The sequence below is a fragment of the Carassius auratus genome, chromosome 1 (assembly GCF_003368295.1).
Source record: "Carassius auratus strain Wakin chromosome 1, ASM336829v1, whole genome shotgun sequence".
Lineage (NCBI taxonomy): Eukaryota > Metazoa > Chordata > Actinopteri > Cypriniformes > Cyprinidae > Carassius > Carassius auratus.
In genome coordinates this window covers 15,594,129-15,617,845 of record NC_039243.1, presented here as the reverse complement: position 1 = coordinate 15,617,845, position 23,717 = coordinate 15,594,129, and the positions used below count along the sequence as shown (strand labels likewise).

General features: G+C 36.1%; 1 protein-coding gene across 1 annotated transcript in view; it reads right to left on the bottom strand.

Annotated features, from left to right (window-relative positions):
- Positions 1-390: 390 nt before the first annotated feature.
- Positions 391-23,717, bottom strand: part of LOC113081253 (A disintegrin and metalloproteinase with thrombospondin motifs 5) — a 32,448-nt gene continuing 9,121 nt past the window's right edge. Inside the window, exons 2-8 of the mRNA XM_026253357.1 lie at positions 14,454-14,586; positions 14,213-14,380; positions 12,731-13,014; positions 9,811-9,994; positions 7,931-8,106; positions 7,391-7,566; positions 391-4,576 (exon numbers count right to left, since the gene is read on the bottom strand). Coding sequence (XP_026109142.1) covers positions 3,943-4,576; positions 7,391-7,566; positions 7,931-8,106; positions 9,811-9,994; positions 12,731-13,014; positions 14,213-14,380; positions 14,454-14,586 — 1,755 coding nt within the window. The 3' untranslated portion in view covers positions 391-3,942. The remainder of the gene's footprint in view (positions 4,577-7,390; positions 7,567-7,930; positions 8,107-9,810; positions 9,995-12,730; positions 13,015-14,212; positions 14,381-14,453; positions 14,587-23,717) is intronic.

Sequence of the window (23,717 nt, the reverse complement as noted above, 5' to 3'; positions counted from 1 at the left end):
GGCCACGGAGGCATATGTTGTCATATATTTTATGTGTCATTGACCTGTGATATTTATGATTTAAAATTTATATCAAAGTTTCCATGTGACAATTCATGTTTTCATTTCATGTGTTAAATTGTAAACTGTATGTTTCTTTTCTTGGGAAATAACAGTGCAAATTCATTAGTGGCGGTGATTGGTGTCTATGCAGAAATCAAAACTATAAAAGTTCTGAGAAATATTTACAGGAGTAAAAATTGTGATAACTTGCCCCTCTCTCCCCTGTGTGCTCTTGATCAAATCAAAATTAAACTCAGTTCTTGCAGTAGTCTAGTTTAGTTTGTAGTCTTTTACAGCAAGACCAGTCATTCATATCTCATTTAAAATGAAATGCTTACTGAAGTGCTGTGTTGTAGTTAGTGTCATGTTTAATAGAGGTTCAGCAGAAACTGTGTTTTACGTGTCTGTCATGATAGTCATATCCCCTCTGCTCTCATTTACGTTAACAAACTTAAATGGCCCCTTTATTGGTTGCATTTGAGTACTTAGTTAGAAACTAAAACATCTCCAGTGAGGCAACAAACGAATCAATAAAAGGTAAACTTTTAAATATAGCACTTTGTTTTATACATATATATTCATGAAGTTGGCTAGAAAATATATTCAAAGGAACTATTCTGTTCACACATATTCCTAGTTAAATAGTATTTATATGACAAAATGAGCATAGCAATAAATACAAAAATCATCATGTGTTTTCTTTTTTTTTTCACATACCAGTTATACAAACAATAAATTATAAAATCAGTGCTGTGTATTTTCAGTGAAACGGCCATTTCCCATTGAGACGGTAAAACAGTACTGCATTACATTGAGTAAATAGATGAAATCTTGGAAAAAAGTTACTGCAACAAACATTGAATCACATGAGTTCATTCAGTTACTGGATTTGTGTAAAATGAATCAAACAAACAAGTTCACAAATTAAGAAACTTCAGCAGGTTTAAAGTCAACATGAAATGCATTCGCAACCCATTGCACTTTCTGTAATGTAATGCATTTCCAAATGAAACAGCATAGTCGATTAGAAAAAAAGTAGTGTATTTTGAATTTAATTGTGTTCATTTTGAAAATTACTTTTATTTACAAATTGATGAGATGGTCAAATGGAAGGGAGTCAGATGATATAAAATTAGTATGAAAGATTATTTATAATGAGAGAAGGAACATGAATGAAGGTAGTGTTGATTCATGTTGACTTTAAACTGATTTCTGCAACTATAATAAGACACACATAAATCACATGTTATTGAATGATCTGGACACACATCACATATCTGAGAAGGGGTGTTAACTTGCATGAGCATTTGCAAATGTAAATAAGACAGTTTGAGCTATAAAGCATGAAAACACACTGCGTGCAATTTTGTTCCATCAGCTTCAATGTTTCACGGTCTGAGAAATGAAGTTGTTTGGTTGAACTGAGGTAAAAAACGATTTAAAGGAATGTTCTGGTCTCAATACAAGTCAAGCTGTTCATTAACAGAAAATTAGTTCAACTCTTCCCTCAGTTTCAAAGATTGTGTTTACAGTAACTTGCAATGGAAGTGTATGGGGCAAGACATCGTATCAGAATGAATGTCAAAAAACACATTGTTTTGAACAAGACTTTAACAAAAAATGTTAAACACGTCACCTCGTCTGTGCAAAGTTATATGAACATGTAAAAGTCACTTACATCACTAACACATATCAAGATCATCTGAACAGAAGTCTCCCAGCTAACAGAAATATTTTCTAAGACAGAAGGATCAGTGTCCTTGAGTTTAGCTCCATCCAGCCTCAGCGCACCTTCCTGGAGATTTCTAATAAGTGTGAAGACCTTTATTCGCTGGTTCAGGTGTGTTTAATTGGAGATGGAGCCAAACTCTGCAGGACAGTAGCCCTCCAGGAACAGGTTTGGACACCTCTGTTCTAAGAATATGTGCTAATGCTCCCAAAGAGTTATGAGAACACTATTCCTGATGTTCTGTGAGTGTTCAATATATCCAGTTTTTGAAATGTAAAAAAAATAAAAAATAATAATTCTTGGTTATATGAACATTAAAGGGAACATCCCATTTTCGAATTTTGCAAATATTATCGGAACTTCTGAAACCTTTATGAAAAATAAAATAAATAAATAAAATGACCAATGTATAATTTTTTTTTTGTGCTAACATTTTGATAACATTAATAAAGACCTGATAAGACAAAATTCCATTAGTGTTACTGAAAAAAACAACTTTATTCATAACTATGAGAAACCCTTGCCAGAATGTTCTGAGAACGTTCCCTGTTAACTGTTAAAAATAACACGCATTTTTTAGTATACAGGCTTTAATAAACATACGTTTTACATTTCTGCTTTAACCCTGTGCAATTCTTGCCTCTTAGACATCCATTATAAATGTTTCACTGCAAACACAGTTTTTGATTGTTTTGAGCCTGGAACATTCCCACGAACATGTAAACGGTACGACTGTGAGTGTGTGAGTGATCGGCTGGCATTATTGCAAGTATCAAGGGCACACAGTGTCTTTCAAGCCCTGAACGCAGAAAACGACAAACATATTTTTCAAATAAGAGCCCTCTTTAGTTTTTCTGTAACAAAGAAACAAAGATCAGTTCATTGTGGGAGTTTAAGACTCAGACGAAAATAAACAGAGCTCAGAGGAACAAACACATAAACATCAGCTACAAACCTGAAAATGAGCTTAGAACCAAAGCTCCTTGTCCAAGCCACAAGCTGACATGATTGTGAACACTAGCAGGATTCAGAAAGTTCATCTGATTGAGGGGTCCACCATTTTTTTTTTACATTTTTGTACATGATATTGATGCAAATGTGCATGAATTGGTTTTTGCCATATTCAAGGCTGGAGTCTCCTTGTCCGAATCATAATGCAAAACGATTGTGAACACTAGCAGAATCCCACAGTGATTGGAACAGCATTAATATAAATGCAACTGTAAAGGTTCAGTCTATGCGCTCCACGAAGCTCACTCAGGAAGCTCACTCAGGAAGCTCATCTGACTGAGGGGTCCTCAACACTCTTTGTTTTCTGGACAAAAATCTCGTACAGAACATTTAGCTAACATACCCATTAAGTTATGAACATTTTATTTCTGAATGTTCTCTGTTAAGTAAAAAAAACAAAAAACAAATCATGGTTATGTGAATGTTAAGGGAATGTTGCATTTTATCAATGTGAATGCATCTTAACATCACTGCCAGTGTGAACTCAAAGGGCATGTCATTTGGATTAAGGGGGTGTTTTTTTAAAGGGGCCTGGGTGATTGTGGCCACATTCTAAATCTAGAGCCATAGCTAGCTCTCTGTCACACAATTGTGAGCACTAGCAGAATTCCACCGTGTTCGGAACAGCATTTATTTAAATGCATGGTTTAGTCTATGTGCTCCACAAAGATCTTTCAGGAAGTTGGTCTGATTGAGGGATCCTCAACACTTTTTTTTTTTTTGGACATGATATTGATACAGAACGTTTTGGTAACATGCCCAAAAAGTTAAACAAATGTTATTTCTGAATGTTTTTTGAACATCAGTTTTTTTATGTTTTAAAAACACTTTTCTAGGGTTACATGAACATTAGGAGAACGTTCCATTTTATCAATGATAGAAGATGTGAACGCACCTTAACATCAAACACTGCAGCAATGGTTTAAATCTCTGCCACTGTGAAGTCAAGAGGCGTATCGTTTGGATCAGGGATGTGGCTGAACATCACCGAGATCGAGGCTGGAGTCAAAGCTCCTTGTCTGAGTCACAATGCAACATGTTTGCAAACACTAGCAGAGTTCCACAGTGATTGGAACAGCATCCATACAAACGCAACTGCAATGGTTCAGTCTAAGTGCTCCATAAAGCTCAGTCAGGAAGTTTGTCTGATTGAGGGGTCCTCAACACTTTTTAATCAGGCACTGTTTGAAGGCTGACGGCCGTGTACTGATCGGGCAGCTCTTGGACAGCTTCTCTTGAGGGTCCTTGCACTGAACTGTGCGACTCTGCCAACCCGTATCGCAAGTTCTGGAGCACGTCATCCATGATCCCATTACCCAGCGTGGCCCCACAGGTGTTGTCGGTGTCGGAGACTCCATCGTCGCAGGAACCTCAGGAGTAAACGTCATGATCTCTGCTGCTGATAATTCCGCGGCGGTTTCTGAAGTTGCAACTACTGTTCTCGGTGGAAGTGGCATTTTGCGTGGCATGAAGAAGCTGTAGTGGATTTCTAATGGTTTCTTAGAATCCGTGGCCAGAATCTGCACCACCAGGCTCTCCTGAAGGGCCCCGGGGCCCATGCTGTGAAGGGCCTCGTCCCGCTGACTCCAGCCAGTGTAGTTGAGAACAGAGCCGTTGAGGGGGATGATGGTCTCAGATGTGGAGATCAGGAACTTCCCGTTCAGCAGGTATTCACCTCCAGGCCGCCGCAGCGCCAGATACGCTGTGTAGCGTGACTGGCCTTTGGCTTTGTATTGTCGAACCTTCAGGTGTGTTGAACCCTCAGGAACCTTCACCACATCTGTGTAGCCCTTACTGGAGAACACAGATAACATCAGTTTACCTCATTAATCTTTTTGTCTTATTTTTTTTCCCAGTACAAATATCTAAATATTCTTAAATCAAGATGCATTTACTTGAGAAGCAAAATGACTTCAGATAGTAAGTCTTGTTAAAATACTTCTAATAAAATAAAAATCTTGTTTTCCATTTGAATTTAGTTTATTTTTCTGACTCCATTGGCATATATATTTTTAGCAACAACTTATTTAATGTTCATAGTTTCTTAGAAATTACTTTTTCTTTTAAATCTTTTCAAATTCATATTCAGGTTAGAGACCCAGTGAGTCAATGACTACGTTTACAAGCTGTTAAAATTCGGGTTATGGTCAGGTTAAGGTCACTATTCGGGTTTCTGAAACATTCGGGATAACCCGTTTACATGCGTGAGCAGAGAGAGTTACTCCTGTATACATGGAATGTGTAATCAGTCGCCAATATCCCGATGTAAACGGCGATGCACGGTTAGCGTCTGGACGTAAGACGCAATATGCGTCATTTCCGATTCTTCTTCCTGTATCCAAAGACTCAAAAGACCAAGATTCCTTGCGAATAGAACATGCGCAGAACACACATTTTGATGGGGATATGCCGAAACGCGTTCACAAGACCAAATATTCGGGTTAGAAAAGGGGTACCCCAGGTATAATGAGCATATCCGGGTTTTTGCCGGTGTTTACATGGCCGTGCGCGACCGGGTTATTGCTAATATCCCGGTTTTGAATGGGTTATTGGCTGCATGTAAACGTAGTCAGTGTATAGAAAAATAGTGTATGAACTAGATGTTGTTTAAACGCACTACTTGAGGCTTCTGGAGTCGTTTTTGTGAAAATTTTTATACTTTCGCTTCTGAACAATGGCAAAACCAGAAGTGATGTAATGGGAGGGAGTGCGATCATTTTAAACAATAGGAAAACATTGGATGCAATGACAGTTCGGATGCTGAGGAAATTGTCAATGTTTATTTATACTTGTTAAATGGACCACAGCCATTCAATTTTGAGCCAACTATTACAGCCATACAATTACGAGCCTACTATGTGGCCAAGCTATGCTGCCAAGAAAGCAGGGACAGGCCATGATTTTTCTAACAATAAAGTTTCATGCTATCGATACTGGTGACCACGGACTTGACTACGAATAACTTTACTAAGAGGTCTTTATGTCCGCACAAAAAGAAGAATTGATATTCATTCCTTTTACTTCACAATAACAATAATGATAACAAAAGGTCAACACAGAGAGAACATGCAAACTCCACACAGAATAAGGTACAAAATACAATGAAAACTGAATTTATAGGACTAATAGCAAATCACACTTTGGTTCCTATTTTAGAACAACTTAAAAAAAAAATCACAGTAGTCTAGTTAGAGTGAAAAATTAATTCAGGTTTAATTACATATACTGTATATATAGCAGGGTTGGGTTTTTGACATGATACATAAATTATAAACTTCCCTCCAAACGATTTTAATTCTGCAGTTTTCCACATGCACCGTGATCTGTGGCAGTTCATTATTATGTATAATAAACATATCCTATCACACAGCAGAATACCACACACACACACACACACACACACACACACACACATACATAAATATCTGCATTCATCAAAAAAAAAAAAAAAGCTAATTTGTTCCAGATTTGAATACTGTGTCACAGTATAATGCGATCCATCGTTTTCCTTTGTTTAAACTGACCTCACTCCTTTCCGTTACGCCACTTCCGGATGCGAATGTAACATTTTTTCAGAACAACTGAAGAAACAATTGAGCTGTACAAGAGATTTGTGATTTTGCCTTTTATTTGTTTTCTTTCAATGTTCTCCCAGGGGAAAAGGATGTCATACAAGGAACATTTCTTACTTCTATAAATCATATTAAAGCGGTCATGAATTTAGAAATCAACTTTAACTTAAGCTTTAGATATGTAAGAGGTCATCGTACTAAAAGTTTCAGAACTAAAAACATCCCTGTAACAGAAATAAATTATTTTATTGACACCAGCCATATAAATATTAGGAATGTGTGGTTGAACTTTATTTTTAATGAAGTTTCAGCTCACGCGGGTAAAACATTAAGCATTTGCTTCATTTCACCGCAGATTACTTTGTAAACAAGACACAGGCCAACGCTGAATTTGCAGAGAGAATGACATTAAAAGTCAATGCTGTGCCATCTATATTGAATCAGACAGGAATGGCGCAGCACATTTGTATGAATAAAAAATATTTGAACTATGTGTCACTATTGCTTTAATAGAGATCGCTTTGATATGTCCTGATTATGTGTACGTGTCTAACCAGAGTCACAGAAGGCTCCAAATATGAAGGACAAAGTTTACCATGTAAAACTATTATCCAATCATAGCAGTGGGCGTTAACTTCCAAGTCTTCAATGTGGCACACCAATAAAAAACGAGCCTTTCTCAAGCCAGCCTCAAAACCAGGGTAGAAAATAGCCTATTACTTATTGATTTAGATCTTTTTGAATGCAAAAACCATGCGAACGTCATAACATGACCTCCGACAACAGTATAAAATAATTTTAAAAAGCCAGTTCATGACCCTTTTAAACTTTCAGTTTCGCATATTTCAAGCTCGAGAGTGTCAGATTTCCAGACGACTTGTGTCTGAGTGTGTGTGTTTATAAACAACTTAGAAGATATTTGTTCCCAGAAGTGACATAAACCTGACCAAACATCCAAAAATCTCCCTCCGATGATGAACCCTTTGTTAGGATTTGGTTAAAAACAACAGAAGTGGGCCCATTTGTGTTTTCTAACCTCTTCTTGGTGAAGTTTCCAGCCACTTTGATACAGCTGTTGCCATCGCCACCGCAGATGCCACACTTGTCATACTGGAGTTTAGAGCCGATGATACTGTCGCAGCCGGTGCGAACACACTTCCCCTTCACACACACCGAACTGCTGTATGGACGGCATTCCGTCCCATCAACCACCTGCAGGAAAACCACACAAACCTAACATAACCTCCTGTTTGGTATTCATTTATTACTACAAGTAAAAAGCCTTTTTCAAATACTTTATTTAATATATTTACAGATCAACAAGAATATGCTGTTTCTACAAGTATTTATGCTTTGATTTGAAAGAAAACAGCAGATCCTTGTGGCACGGCTGACACAGAAGATATCTGAATGGATTTGAAGTCCGATGTGAAACCTACCACTTTAAAAATCTAATGGAATTACCAGAATATCATGTACAAAAAATGGAAATCATTCCAGTAAACAAAAATGGTACCCTCGCAGTCCTTGTTTAAGTGCTCATAAATGAAGCTTCTGTTGTCCATGACTTACTCACCCGTTGTGAGAACACTACATAGTATCCTGTCCCTTTGGCTCTGCAGGTAAGTTTGCACATGTCTTTGGGAAGCACACCGGCAAATTTTGGAACCCATTCCACAAAGGTCTTCACTCCTTTGGGATCCGTCTGAGGGCCGTTACGCACCTCACACTGTTCTTGACGGAAACTCTTACCTAACAAAGAATCAAGAAAATATGAGCAAATATATACAACTATATGAAGGGCTTGTAGGATATGTTGTGAAAACAATGAAATCTGTTTACTGTAAATCCCTTACTATCTAAAGCTTTGAACTAAAGATGAACTTCATAAGAGGCCATTCACACAGAATGTGCTTTTGCAATCCACTGCTCGTCTAGCACATGAAGTGGAATAAAACACACACAGTTGAACTTTTAACCTTTTTTTTTACTCCCCTGTCCTGCATCTCTTCATTTTTAAACATAAAAACATGAAACACCCATCTGGAATACCCATGCATAAGCAAACACAGACTGAGCTAATGCATATTATTGCTGTAAATATAGTATTTAATAAAAATATTAAGTCTTTTGTGTATCTGACATAAAATATGTTTAAATCGTTAGCTTAAAAACTAAGATGGACCCGGTAAGACCAGAAAACCAGCTTAAGGCAAGTTTCAGGAGGGAATTAATTGTAATTATTGCACAAGAGTTATTATTAAAAAAAAATTGTTGTTGTTTTTGCTATGATTACTATTATTATTATTATGTAAAATGTATTTCTTAATTAAATGGCACTACTGTCATTAATACTGAGCTTAAGTCAGTAAACAGAGTTATTTCAGTATTATTTATATACAGTTATATTATTTTTTTATATAATGAATCAGCTTTTATTTGAATGTTTCTCATTTTCATTAAAGGGGTCATATGATAAGTCATGGACGGCTGACTCCACTGTGTGACCGTCTCTCTCTCTCTATCTCACACATGCACACGAGCACACACACACACAGACGCGCGGTGCGCAAAACTCCGTGTTTGAACAGTCAATAGCAAATACTTAAACTAATAATAAAACATACTTACAGTAGCCAATTCAGAAGTGCCAGATTGTCATAAGCCCCTTTCACACTGCACGTCGGAATCGGCAAATAGCCGGAACATTGACGGGTCGCCTTCTGTGTGAAAGCAAACATGTCCCGCGATTGATTCCGGCATTAAACCCGGGTCGGGGACCTAGAAACATTGCCGGGTTCAACCCGGAACGAGCGCTGTGTGAACAGAAAGCAGATCTAATGCTGTGTCGAAGTGATGACGCACGTTATCGCGCGACTCTTTTACCGTCTTTTACCGTCTAGCGACCCGGGAACAATTACCGGAACACTTTACCCGTGTATTTGCCGGATTGGCAGTGTGAAAGGGGCTATAGAAAAGTCAGAATTACCTCCTATCCTAGGTTCATGAAATCGTCATCCATAAGATGTTTTGCTGTTCTGTTGTAACTAATCTTAAAGATTCCTAAATGCATCTACTTTCGGAAGGCCAAATAAAGTGCTTTTGCTTTCGCATAGATACACAGAGCATCTCCCTAACACGGCTGCTTCAACCCTAACTGTGTTTACTGAAACCACACCTTCTTTTTTTGTGGGAACACTGTGGCGGCATTACGCAAATATTTCCACATAGTGACATAGAGATGTGGGTGTGTGTTTGAATGAGTCTTTCATGGGTTGTGGCAGAGTCTTAACTTTGAAAAGAATATCTCTTTGTATTTGAGACTTCAGTCTTTGCAACTTCACAGATCTTCTTTATGCACCAAGAGCTTGTAACACTCCAAAGAGAAAATACAATTTTAAATCACATCATATGACCCCTTTAATGATAAAAGCACTGTTAAGTAAAAGCACTCACTGGCTGAAGGGCACGGCGTGACATTGCAAGACCGGTAGACGGCTCTCTTCCCGGTGCAGAAGCGGCCGTTGTTTCGGGGTGGAGGGTTATTACAGAGACGATGTGCAAACTGGACCCCACCGCCACACGTGCGAGAACAGGAACCCCATGGACCCCAGGAGCTCCAGCTGCCATGATTCGATGTCTGTGACATGACAGAGATAATCAGAAAGATTATCAGAGGAAATTAATCAGAAGATAAGATCAGAAGAGCAGACTGAAAACACACTGAATCATGTCTGAGGAATTCACTGACATGAATGGGCTAAACCGTTGAAAAAAAATCACGTGTTTTATGTGAAGACGTGTGCACATCATTCACCGGCCCGTAATAAACAAGCTCAGAGCCAAAATGAGTTTGAGACCTGAACGCTAGACATTCAGAGAGAGGAAGGGTGTGTATGCATGTAGAGGGCTCAAACAAGAGGAACATTCTTCATCGGGACTAAAACAAGTCTCTAAAATACTTAATGACCTCGGAGACGCCGATTAAAATACCCTGCTAGACGAGAGGATGGGAAATTCCTGCACTTAAATGTGTTTGATACTAATCTAGTTTGGTCAGAACAGTTAGACACAGGAGGACAATATTGTTAAGAGAAGTGCTCTGCTTTAGGTTCACATGTCTGACGGTCTGAGCTGCTGACAGGGAACATTCTGGAAAGATTCTCTCAAAGTTATGTAATGTTAATAGAATGTTCATTCAAAGTTATCTGGTCTAATGCTGGCAATAAAACTGAATATTCCCCTAATGTTTCCATAAACACAATATTTTTTGACGTAAAGTGACAATAAAGCCATTTATAATGTTAAAATGATTTTTATTTATTTTCAGCTTTGATCACAGAAATACATTACATTCTGCAATATATGCACATAGAAGGCACTCATTTGAAATTGTAATAATATTTCATATATATATATATATATATATATATATATATATATATATATATATATATATATATAACATTTTTAATGCAGTTTTGATCAAATAAATGCAGCCTTGGTGAGCAGAAGAGACTTAAATAATTCAAAAATCTTACAGACCCAGGGCACTAGTGAACACTATGTAGATGTTATTCTAAAGGTGAACGTATTGAAATGCTGAAGAGGAATCAATATGATGAAGTGAGAGAGAAAGCAGAAGAGAGAGAGGTTCATGGATGTGTTTGAAGAAGTGCAGGAGAGTTGGAGCAAATGATGAGAGACGTAGAAGACCCACTGAGACGCTCTTCACTGGAAAACATTGTGGAGCACTGCAGAAATGGACCGAAGAAACTCATTTGAAACACAGATTTTATGTTTTGCTATGTGAAGGAGACAGCGGTGAGAAATATCAATTCGGTGAAGCTCAGAGAAACACTGCAAACCAGATGCGGTAAGAAAATGGGTGCCATTCAAATGGACAAATGAGAGCAAGTTGTTTAAAGGCTCAACAGGACAAATATCTCTAATGTCCTTGGTCATCTAGCATCCTTACAAAATTATGATTTTTGGTTGGGTGAACTACAACTTTAATAATTTATTTTCTTATTTTTATTATTATTACTATGAAAATACTAAATTATTTCTTTAATGAAATGATACTCTAAATAATAAACTAAAACTGCATGTAGGTGGTGGTAAATGTCTTAATGAATAAGTCATTTATTCATTCGTTTGATTCGTTCAAATGGCTGATTCATTTAGGAGTGAAGTAAATGGTTCTTTATGAATGGTTCATTGAAACATTAAGGCCCTGGTATACTTCAAACAAAGTTTGTTTCCGTTCTTCGTTTGGGGGCAAAAAGAAGTTCGAAAAGGCTGAGCGACGGTAACATTACGACACCCCCGCGCTGCTGGAGGCGGGGTGCAGATTAATGTAAACATGACTCATGACGGCCGTGTGTATCCCCACAACACAACAATGATGAAATGATGAAGTGTAGGCAATCTAGGTGTGAGAGGGGCACCAATGGTCAGAATATTATAGACAAAAGAATAATGTTTAGCAGCAGTTCAGTATCATATTTGGAATACAAAAGAACCATAATCAATCCTTTATGGGAAGTGTGAATGGCTCATAGTCTGTAAAACTTTAGCATGATGTGGAAAAAAATATTGGAGTCAGTTTGTTAATTTATTTTATTAGTGTTCATTTATTATGTTAAACTGGATAAATTGTTTCACCTTTTTATATTTTATGTGGTCTTATGATTTACTTTTGATAAAAAACAAAGGTTTATTATTGTATGTTTATATATATTAAATATTTTTTAAATACAAAATCAAAAAAAAAAAATGCCGAAGTACATAAAAACTCTAACTAAAATGAAAATAAGACCTGATTATAAAATATTTGCAAAATATTAATTGATTCCAGATATTATGTATATAAGAATAGATACAAACCTAAAACTGAAATAAAAATAAATAAAAACTATTTATTAATATATATTAAAAAGTGATAAAAATGACAAAAGCAGTAAGCACACAACAAAATGAAATTTTCTTTTTACAACAATATTTAAATGTATTACATAAAAATAAAAGCTAATTTGAGTTATTAATAAAAACTACAATAGTATATAACCAATACTAAAATAACACTGGAGCAGCTCAAAATCAACACTGATCAATGTAAAACAGCATGGAAATTCAACAAGTAAACATGAAATGCAATTTGCAATTTGTTTTACTAACATAATGTGACCTTATTCAAAGTGAAAAAGGTTATTCAACAATATATATTGTGAGACTTGATTTTTCAAAAGATGATAAATATGCGGAACCCATGACATCGAAATGAAATAGAAATGTATAAGGCATTAAGATGAAAGATTATGAAGACGAACAAGACATTTGTTAATTTGACATCAATCTTAATCTCTGCTCTTACCGAGTAGTGTCTCTTTCGGGTTTTGTCCATACATTTCCCCTGAAGACAGATCCGTCCCTTCCCACACGGTGTTCCTTCCACAGCTGGCAGTTTCTTGGTCAGACACACCATCTGTCCCTTCCTGATGATGGCACACCACAGACGAGCGCACACATCCATCCCGGGACAAACAGTGTACTCCGGCCCGAAGGCCAAATGGCATTGCTGAACCGCATCATAACTTTGACCAGGCAACTCCTCTGGACCCAGGAGAGGCAGACGAGGAGTGTCCAACAGACACTCAGCTACACACACAAACCACAAGAGACATATGTCAGGATGATTATGGACAAATCGTTTTTTTATGTTTTATGTTTTGAAAGAAGTCTTTTCTGCTTACCAAGACAGCATTTATTTGATCAAGATATAGTAAAAAAAAAGTGAAATATTATTACAATTCAAATTAGTTGTTTTCTTTGTTAATGTATCGTAAAATCTAATTTATTCCTGTGATCAAAGCCGAATTTTCAGCATAATTATCACATGATCCTTCAGAAATCAGACTAATATTCTGAAATGCTCTTCAAGAAACATTTCTGATTATTATCAGTGCTGATCGTGCGGCTTCATATTTTGGGCCATGATTCCCAAATCCTATTTTTCAGGACTGTTTGATGAATAGAAAGTTAAAAAGAACAGCATTCATTTGAAACTGAAAATTTTCTAACATTATAAATGCCTTTAACATAACTTTTAATAAATTTAATGCAGCCTTGATGAATAAAACTATTACTTTCTTTTTCTTTTTCTTTTTTATTACTATTTTAGATCAAAAACATTGTCAAAAGCTGCTTACTAATAACATATGTGTGCAGATGTCTTTATTTTTAACCCCCTGGTATTGTCATTTGGGAGTCACACTTTGTGTGTTCGTGGTCAGAAGTCACCGGACACCTGAAATATAACTTATATATAAAATATATATTTTCGGTGAAGACATTGTACTATATTTTTGTGACTGCATCATATAATAATTGTTAATTAATAATATTAATAATGTCGTCTAGCTGACTACGTCTTGTATTCATTTTTTCTAAAGATCCTGTCAAATGTGCACAAACTACTAGCTACTACTAAATATTGTAGAAACATAATTTTCTGTAAAGTTGCTTTGTAACGATTTCTATTGTAAAAAGCGCTATACAAATAAACTTGAATTGAATTGAATTGAAAAAGGCTTATATATTTTAGTTGTTTTTAGATTTACATTTTGGAAGCTGTGGATTCGGATTTATATTTAGACATTCTCAAAGACATCTTCTTGTAAATGTTCAGAGTTTTGTATTTATTTTTTTAATATTGGTTAGAAATGTCATGATTCAGTTTTGAATCTAATTTGAAATTAGCCTTATAATCATTACCAAATGTTGCAATATGTTTGAGAAAAGCAACATCAAACTCAGTCATTTTGAGCAGCAATGTTCAAACATGATTGTTTCTCACCATTGCCATCATCGAAGAAGTCTGTGATGGTGGCGGACGTGCAGCGGCTCCAGGGTTTGGATGCGTCGATGGAGGTCAGGATGGACGACATTAGCCGTTTGTCTTCAGTGGAGCCGAATTGCTCCTCGCAAAACTTGGAGTCGTCATGTGACAGACCCAGCAGATGCCCTGCACACAGGAAGTGATGTCATCAGCTTGCATTAGAGTGCACATAGATGTTCATGCATGCGTGTGTGTTTACCAATCTCATGTGCCACTGTAAAAGCTGCGTGCAGCCCGTCATCCTCAATGATGGCACAGCTCCTCTCTGGTGTACACACGGTTCCCACGTCAGCCATGCCCAGAGTGTCACATGAGTGATGACCGCACAGATCCTGCACACATCAGCAACAACACGGGACATCAGACCCATTGCTCACACCTGCCTACATCCACACCATCACAAACAGCGTTACTTTAGTATTAATTATTTAGTTTAGTTTTTATTCATATTCTTAAATTAGCTTTTTATTTTTATATTTTCATTTTCGCTTTTAGTTTAATTTTTTACTAATTGTGTTATTAGCTTTTGTAGTTTTTACTATTTAGATTTAACTTATTATTTTAACTTATTAACCTATTAATTATTTTATGTTAATTGTACTACAGTTACTAAAATGAAATCAAGAAATAAAATGGCAACTGGTTAGCATGCTAAGCTAGCTAGCATTAGTAAAAACAAAAACACAAAAAAAAAACCAAGCATGGTATACTTTGATGAGGAATTTCTCATGAATGGTAGCAAATATCGAAAATCTGTTCAGTCATTTCTGTGCAACTCGTTCCAAAGATCATTTAATCAGATTTTCAACAAAACTGGACAAACTTTGTAGGAGGAGTAATGGAAATATAATTCAATATTTTTTGTATTTCATATTCCATTGGTGGCCCTGTTGCCAAATTTGGCATGGACCCTTACATCACGGTGTTGATGAAGCATACCAAGATTAATTTCGCTTGACTGTTGTTTGAAATAATCTTTAATTAAAGCTGAATATCAAAATTCTGGACAAATTTTCAAGGAGGAGTAGCGAAAATAACAGAACACTGTACTTTTCAAAATGTAATGTAATGGGCGAAGTCTTCATGTAAGCTGTTGAATGTGTTCATCATGAGGAGAGTGATCAGATTAACTTAATTCCATAGAGCAAAGTGTTGAAAATATATAATTGTTTGAAAAGGGAAATTTTGAACTGGTGGTGGAGCTATATGGCCCTAGAGACCCAAAAGTTCAGCTCACTATTCAGGACCACCACTGCAAGTTGGTTGGAAGTTGGCTGCCACTGTAATAATAATAATAATAATAATAATAATAATAATAATAATAATAATAATAATAATAATAATAATAATACAAAAGCAATAGGGGCTACACCCCTTCAGGGCTTGGCCTCTAATTAATACATTTTGTACAAAATAATTAAAATGATTAATTTTAGTGCTTAAATTTAAATTTTATTTAGTTATTTTCCTAAGCAATATACATTTTTTTTGTTATATTTTATTTCAGATTTATTTCAATTAATTTTTAAATTAACAAGATTATTATTTTATTTTTTATCCCGGTTCAAAAATAAAAAATAAAAAATGTAAATAAATAAATAAATTATGTTTACATTTATTAATTTAGCAGATGCTTTTATGCAATACAACTCATGACAGAGCTGACAATAGTCATAATATTCAACACTGTTTGTTAGATTAGATTAGATGAAAATAGATTTGATTACATTAGGGAAACAGTAGTATATTACACTGCTTTCACAATTGCAAGATGAAAGCATGATCAAATTAGGTCTAATATTTAATACATTTACAATAATAATGGATCGAAGACATCCCAAATCTGTGGAAAACTTTACAGATTCTGGAAATGTGAACTGATTATTAAGCATTGCCAAATATTATTTATACCTGGCTTTTAGAATGTCTTCTGACCTGATGTCACTAATCTGAAAATCTCATTAATTTTCTACTATTTATACTTGACCGAACTTCCATTTGTATATTTTTAGGTCTGATTTAATTAATGAAAACAATTAACACTGACTCACAGACAGACACACAAATCGGACTGGCTGATGTTTGCTGGTTCAGTGCGAGTGCATGGAAACAGCCTGGACTGAAAGCTGCTCTACACACGATCACATTTATAAAAACGGCACAGTAAACAGCTTGAGAACGAGTTTAGCTCATGACCTCAGCGGAGCACATTTGTAATGTGTAATCAGGAGAGAGCCTGAGCTCACGCATCTACAGCTCACGTTCACATACTCCTAACGAGTACAGAAATGACCGATGACTGATCATTCTTACAGTTTTCGCTCTTTTGTCTTATTCTTAGTAGATTTATACATGTTCAGCAGTGACTGTGAGTGTTTGCATTGTGCAAAACCCACAGCCGTGATGTTTGAAACATCTGGATGGTTACAAGGATGTTTTTCACATAAAAAACAACACACATTTTCTTGAGAACTTTTAAAAAGCATGTTGAGTTTCCACAGTAATTAATAGAGCAACTTGAATTCTGAGGAATTCTTGTCTGGGGATTACATATTTCGGGAAACTTTATTTTGTTTAAATATATTCTTATTTTGAGGGAAATACTTCGTCCAAAGGACGAGCTGGAAAAAGAGGGAAATATTGAGGGAAAATTTCAACTACAGATCACTTTGAGAGATGCATGCAGCACAACAAAAACAAAACAACAACAACAAATTCCTTTTTGCATTGACACTTATTTTTCTTATGTTAAACACAAACCAGTTTTGTTGGATTAATGAGTAAATTCGGCAATGTAAATGCAATAATTTTCTAAATGCATGCTGTAGGTTTTATTTTGAACAATCATGCATATTTCATTTTTAATCAATGTTTTGACCCAGAAATGTTTAATCAAATTATCATGTCTGACATATGCAGGACTTGAAAAAAATACAATGCATAATGAAAATACATTTTTTTTATGATTTAATTGAAATAAATTAAACTAAAATTAGAACAAAACAAAAAAGTATAATTTAAATCTAATTCCAAATATTAACAAAAACTATAAATTATATAAATAATACTAAAAGGACTGAAACCAAGCTCTTGTTCTACATATTAATTAATTTATTTATTTTCAGTAATCCATACATCAGACGCTGGATATATGTCACAGCACAAAATGGAACTTAATATCATCTCAGCTCAAAAACAAACAAACAAATAAATAAAAATGCAAAAACTGAAGAAAAAATCCCTTACTACATTTTCTGCAAATGGTCTTCTAATCATAATCAATGTTTCGATGCATTTACTGGAAAAAGAAAGGCTTTTTGCACTGAGAAATGATCCGAAAAGTTATAAGGTGCCGGGTGCTCACAGGTCAGTCCAGAACATCAACTCACATGCAAACGTAGATAAACACACAGGAACGCTGATATCCTGACGCCTCTCGCGTTTGGCAAAGGTTCTGAGTAAACATGTCGATGCAGACAGACAGGAAGACGAGCGGGAAGAGCAGACGACTCTGGATATTTGATTCTACAATGCTGCGAGTTTCTGTCACCTGGTTCTGATTTACATGGCAAACATATGGCCTTGGGCTGCTGATCTGGGATCTGTTCTCATAAGTTGCTCAGTGATGAGAGGAACATCAGTACTGATCTGAGTGAAGGGGTTCAGTCATGACAATGCTGGCCTGTTTGGATCCCCGAAATCAGATGTCTTAGGATATTTCTCATATTCAGTGTTATTTTTAGTGTAGCTGAGATTTTTTTTTTTCTGTTTTCATGTTAAATTTAGTTAAATATTTAGTAATTTTGTTTTATGTCATTTGTGTCTGTGTGTGTGTTTATATACACACACACACACACTAAATAATTAACACCAAAACTTAAATAAACCGTAATATAACAGGTTAAGTTTTAATTATGTTAGTCAAGTTAAACTAAATGAGTAAAATAAGAAATCTTGCCTTATCAATTAGGTGAAATAAAACAATTTTAAGTTTTTTATATTTTATTTTATTGTTAACATTTATTTTTATTATTAAGTTTTTTTTAAATATTTTATGGTTTTAGTTTTAGTTAATTATAATTAACTTTAAATTAATGCATTTTCTTGGATTGAAATGTATGAAGTGATTTTTAAATATATTTTAGCAAATATATTTTGGGCCTTTTTAATATTTTGCATTATATTTAAATATATTATTGAAAATATAGATTATTTGCTGTATGGGATTAAATAATACTGTTCCGTTCCTCTAACATCTCAGATCCTGAAAATCCCTGAAATCAACAGTTTGCTTGAACAAAATAATATTCAATATATCAGTCATATATCAGTTCCTCTTGTGTCAAAAACAAATTCTTTATCCTGCAGAGTTTCTCGGCCGAGGCCGGATCTGATCACAGACTGTTGCTACCCAACGCTGGCATGGATCATAAGGATTTAGGACAGTGGGAGTGCAGACGGATGGATTCAGAGCATCCAGAATATCTCAAGAGGTTTTCAGTGAACTGTCAACATATAGCAGCTGAAACACCAGACGTGTGAAATGCCCCAGACAGACGGTGGTGGAGACGCATGAGAACACTACAAACATGATCATATATGTTAGAAATCACTGCAGGAGACATTAGACCAAACATGGATGATTATGAACAGAAAGAAGGACTACATGTACAAATGTTTGTCTTATAAAATCACATGTAAAAATCACACATGAACTCTCTCTCATACTCCTGAACAAACTGTACAGTATTTACTCTGTCTGTACACATTCATACACCCACTGTGTGTACAGTACATAGTGTGTGCAAGCAGTATAAAGGCTCAAAAGGGCAGGTGAACTAATGTACCAGCCATAAAAATGGTTATATGTCTTATATGCTATAAAACATTTTAATAAATAAATAAATAATCATTGTATTTTATAAATACCTAACTTAAAAAAAACTACTATACTTGCAGAATTATAAACATATAACATTTTTGAGCAAAAGCTTTTTTGTTAGAACTAATAAAAATGATTAACGGGGTCATATGATGCAGTTTCTATTTTTCATTGTCTGTGTTATGTAGCTTTTTGTGCATTTAAAAGAGAAGGCTGATTCGGCCCAGGTTAAAGTGGCTCATTCAAACACGCCCTCACATGTCTACATCACCATGTGGAAATATTTGTGTAATGCCGCTCAAATGCTCACGCAAAGGAAGAAGGCCTAGTTTGGTTAAGATTTGTTTACAACAGAACAACACAACCCAGATGTAACACATTTTATGGACACATTTGTGAACCTAGAGTACAAGGCTGGCTGAGCACAAAGGGTATTTATAAAAAAAGAAAAAAAGAAAGAAAAAAAAGGTAAATTCTGACTTTGCTATGACAATCTAGCAATAATTCTGAATCAGCGACTGTAAGTATGTTTTCCTAATAGTTTAAGTGTTTGCTATTGACTCTTCAAATGTGGACTTTTGAGCAGCGCAGAGTAACGTGTGTGTGTGTGTGTGTGTGTGTGTGTGTGTGTGTGTGTGAGGGAAACAGGGTCTCATCACAGCAGAGTGAACAGCCTGTCAGAAATCATAGCACATCAGCTGTCTTAACTGTGGCTTGTGTACTGCATTATCACTGTGTCTGTCACGCGACTCTGTTGTCCTTTCGGGCTTGAACTGATGGTAAAAAATAACTACATTATTAACTGTCATGATATTTACTCTGAAAGCTGAAGCTTGCAATTATGGAAAGGGGGTTAGATTTCCAACATGTTGTGGTGTTTGGCCAATCACAATGCACTGGGTAAGCTGGCCAATCATTTGTATATTGTCATTCACTGTCTATTTGTATTTTTTATTCTTTTATTATGTGTTTTATGTTCTGTCGCTGTCATTCTGTTGTACTGCGGAGCTTCTGTCACGAAAACAAATTCCTCGTATGTGTAAACATACCTGGCAATAAAACTCATTCTGATTCTGATTCTGATTCTGATCAGAGCAGACTGTGCTTGTTGGAAGGAGGGGCTTTGAAAATGATACGTTTGAGAGAGGCAGGGCATAGAGGACCTACAATGATGTACAATTTTTGAAAATTAATGTTTTCTTTTTTAACTTTAAAGCATGTCAACATATTCTGTTACACCAAATGCACAAAATAATGATATTTAAAACAAGTCTCATTGTATTTAGGTTTTCATAATCTGTTTGAATAAAAAAATATATATATATATTAATGGATAAATCTGTATATATTAAATAATGAATTATTTAATTTACAAGTGTCATGTTTGTGATTTTTATTCATGTAAGCCATAGTTTCTGACCTGTAAATCAAAACATTTGTAAATGAATAGCGGATTCATTTATTCAGAAACACAAGCATCTTAATGATGTTTGTGTACTTTACTTTCAATTATCCTAAGATGTTTCACTCAGCTTTGAATGGGGGAAAATTGCGACACTCAATATGGCCGCTCTATCAACAAGTCCTGTCTTCTGAGTAAAAGAGCAAATAGCTAATCAGTAAAGTCAAGGCAAGCCTGCAACCTTTAGCTAAACATGTTTTTATGGCTAATGCTAATGCTTTGGGTTTGGCAGTACGTGGTAAAGGAGACCAGAGGCCATTTTTTTTCCAATGGATGTCATTGGAGAAGAGGCTTCACTACGCTGAATTAACAGCTTTTTTGAGGAAACAGCTTATCAATTAATAAATCAAGAGCCTATCGGCTAATCTTCAAAATGTTTTATACAAATGGAGTTTCATAAAATATAATGTGAGGATATTTTGGACTCTGCCAAAACTATTGCTCTGACTGAGGTAAGGCTGCTCTCAGTGGGTTCATGAGTGCCGAATGGCTGCTGATGTCCTGGAGCCACTGGTCAAAGCTTTATGAACTACTTTACTTCTAAAATCGATACTATTAGAGATAAAATTGCAACCATTCAGCCGTCAGCTACAGTTTCGCTTCAGACAGTGCACTATAGACCCCCTGAGGAACAGTTCCACTCATTCTCTACTATAGGAGAGGAAGAATTGTATAAACTTTTTAAATCATCTAAACTTACAACATGTATGTTAGACCCTATACCATCTAAGCTCTTAAAAGAGGTGCTTCCAGAAGTCATAGGTCCTCTTCTGACTATTATTAATTCCTCATTGTTATTAGGACATGTCCCCAAAACCTTCAAACTGGCTGTTATTAAGCCTCTCATAAAAAAGCCACAACTTGACCCCAGAGAACTAGTTAATTATAGACCAATCTCGAATCTCCCTTTTCTGTCCAAGATACTAGAAAAGGTGGTATCCTCACAATTATATTCCTTCTTAGAGAAAAATGGTATATGTGAGGATTTCCAGTCAGGATTTAGACCGTATCATAGTACTGAAACTGCTCTCCTTAGAGTTACAAATGATCTGCTCTTATCATCTGATCGTGGGTGTATCTCTCTATTAGTTTTATTGGATCTTAGTGCTGCGTTTGACACAATTGACCACAACATTCTTTTGCATAGACTTGAACACTTTGTTGGCATCAGTGGAAGTGCATTAGCATGGTTTAAATCGTACTTATATGACCGCCATCAGTTCGTAGCAGTGAATGAAGATGTATCATATCGATCACAAGTGCAGTATGGAGTACCTCAAGGCTCAGTTCTAGGGCCGCTACTCTTCACGCTTTATATGTTACCCTTGGGAGATATCATCAGGAAACATGGTGTTAGCTTTCACTGTTATGCTGATGATACGCAGCTCTATATTTCCTCGCAGCCCGGTGAAACACACCAATTTGAAAAACTAATGGAATCCATAGTCGATATAAAAAATTGGATGACGAGTAATTTCTTACTGCTAAATTCAGAAAAAACAGAGGTGTTAATCATAGGGCCTAAAAACTCTACTTGTAATAACCTAGAACACTGTCTAAGACTTGATGGTTGCTCTGTCAATTCTTCGTCATCAGTTAGGAACCTAGGTGTGCTACTTGATCGCAATCTTTCCTTAGAAAGCCACGTTTCTAGCATTTGTAAAACTGCATTTTTCCATCTCAAAAATATATCTAAATTACGGCCTATGCTCTCAATGTCAAATGCAGAAATGTTAATCCATGCATTTATGACTTCAAGGTTAGACTACTGTAATGCTTTATTGGGTGGTTGTTCTGCACGCTTGGTAAACAAACTACAGCTAGTCCAAAATGCAGCAGCAAGAGTTCTTACTAGAACCAGGAAGTATGACCATATTAGCCCGGTCCTGTCCACACTGCACTGGCTCCCTATCAAACATCGTATAGATTTTAAAATATTGCTTATTACTTATAAAGCCCTGAATGGTTTAGCACCTCAGTATTTGAATGAGCTCCTTTTACATTATACTCCTCTACGTCCGCTACGTTCTCAAAACTCAGGCAATTTGATAATACCTAGAATATCAAAATCAACTGCGGGCGGCAGATCCTTTTCCTATTTGGCGCCTAAACTCTGGAATAACCTACCTAACATTGTTCGGGAGGCAGACACACTCTTGCAGTTTAAATCTAGATTAAAGACCCATCTCTTTAACCTGGCATACACATAACATACTAATATGCTTTTAATATCCAAATCCGTTAAAGGATTTTTAGGCTGCATTAATTAGGTAAACTGGAACCGGAACACTTCACATAACACCGTACTTTCTACATCATTAGAAGAATGGCATCTACGCTAATATTTGTCTGTTTCTCTCTTGTTCCGAGGTCACCGTGGCCACCAGATCCAGTCTGTGTCCAGATCAGAGGGTCACTGCAGTCACCCGGATCCAGTACGTATCCAGACCAGATGGTGGATCAGCACCTAGAAAGGACCTCTACTGACCTGAAAGACAGCGGAGACCAGGACAACTAGAGCCCCAGATACAGATCCCCTGTAAAGACCTTGTCTCAGAGGAGCACCAGGACAAGACCACAGGAAACAGATGATTCTTCTGCACAATCTGACTTTGCTGCAGCCTGGAATTGAACTACTGGTTTCGTCTGGTCAGAGGAGAACTGGCCCCCCAACTGAGCCTGGTTTCTCCCAAGGTTTTTTTCTCCATTCTGTCACCGATGGAGTTTCGGTTCCTTGCCGCTGTCGCCTCTGGCTTGCTTAGTTGGGGTCACTTCATCTACAGCGATATCGTTGACTTGATTGCAAATTAAAACAGACACTATTTCAACTGAACAGAGATGACATCAATGAATTCAATGATGAACTGCCTTTAACTATCATTTTGCATTATTGAGACACTGTTTTCCAAATGAATGTTGTTCAGTGCTTTGGCGCAATGTATTTTGTTTAAAGCACTATATAAATAAAGGTGATTGATTGATTGATATAATATATAATTTCCCAGGGAATTCATGAACTGATCAAATGCACACCTTGAAAGAAACATACATTGCTTCAAAGAAATACATCTGCCAAGTACAAAAATGTAAACTGTGCCTGGCCTCAATGATATCAAACA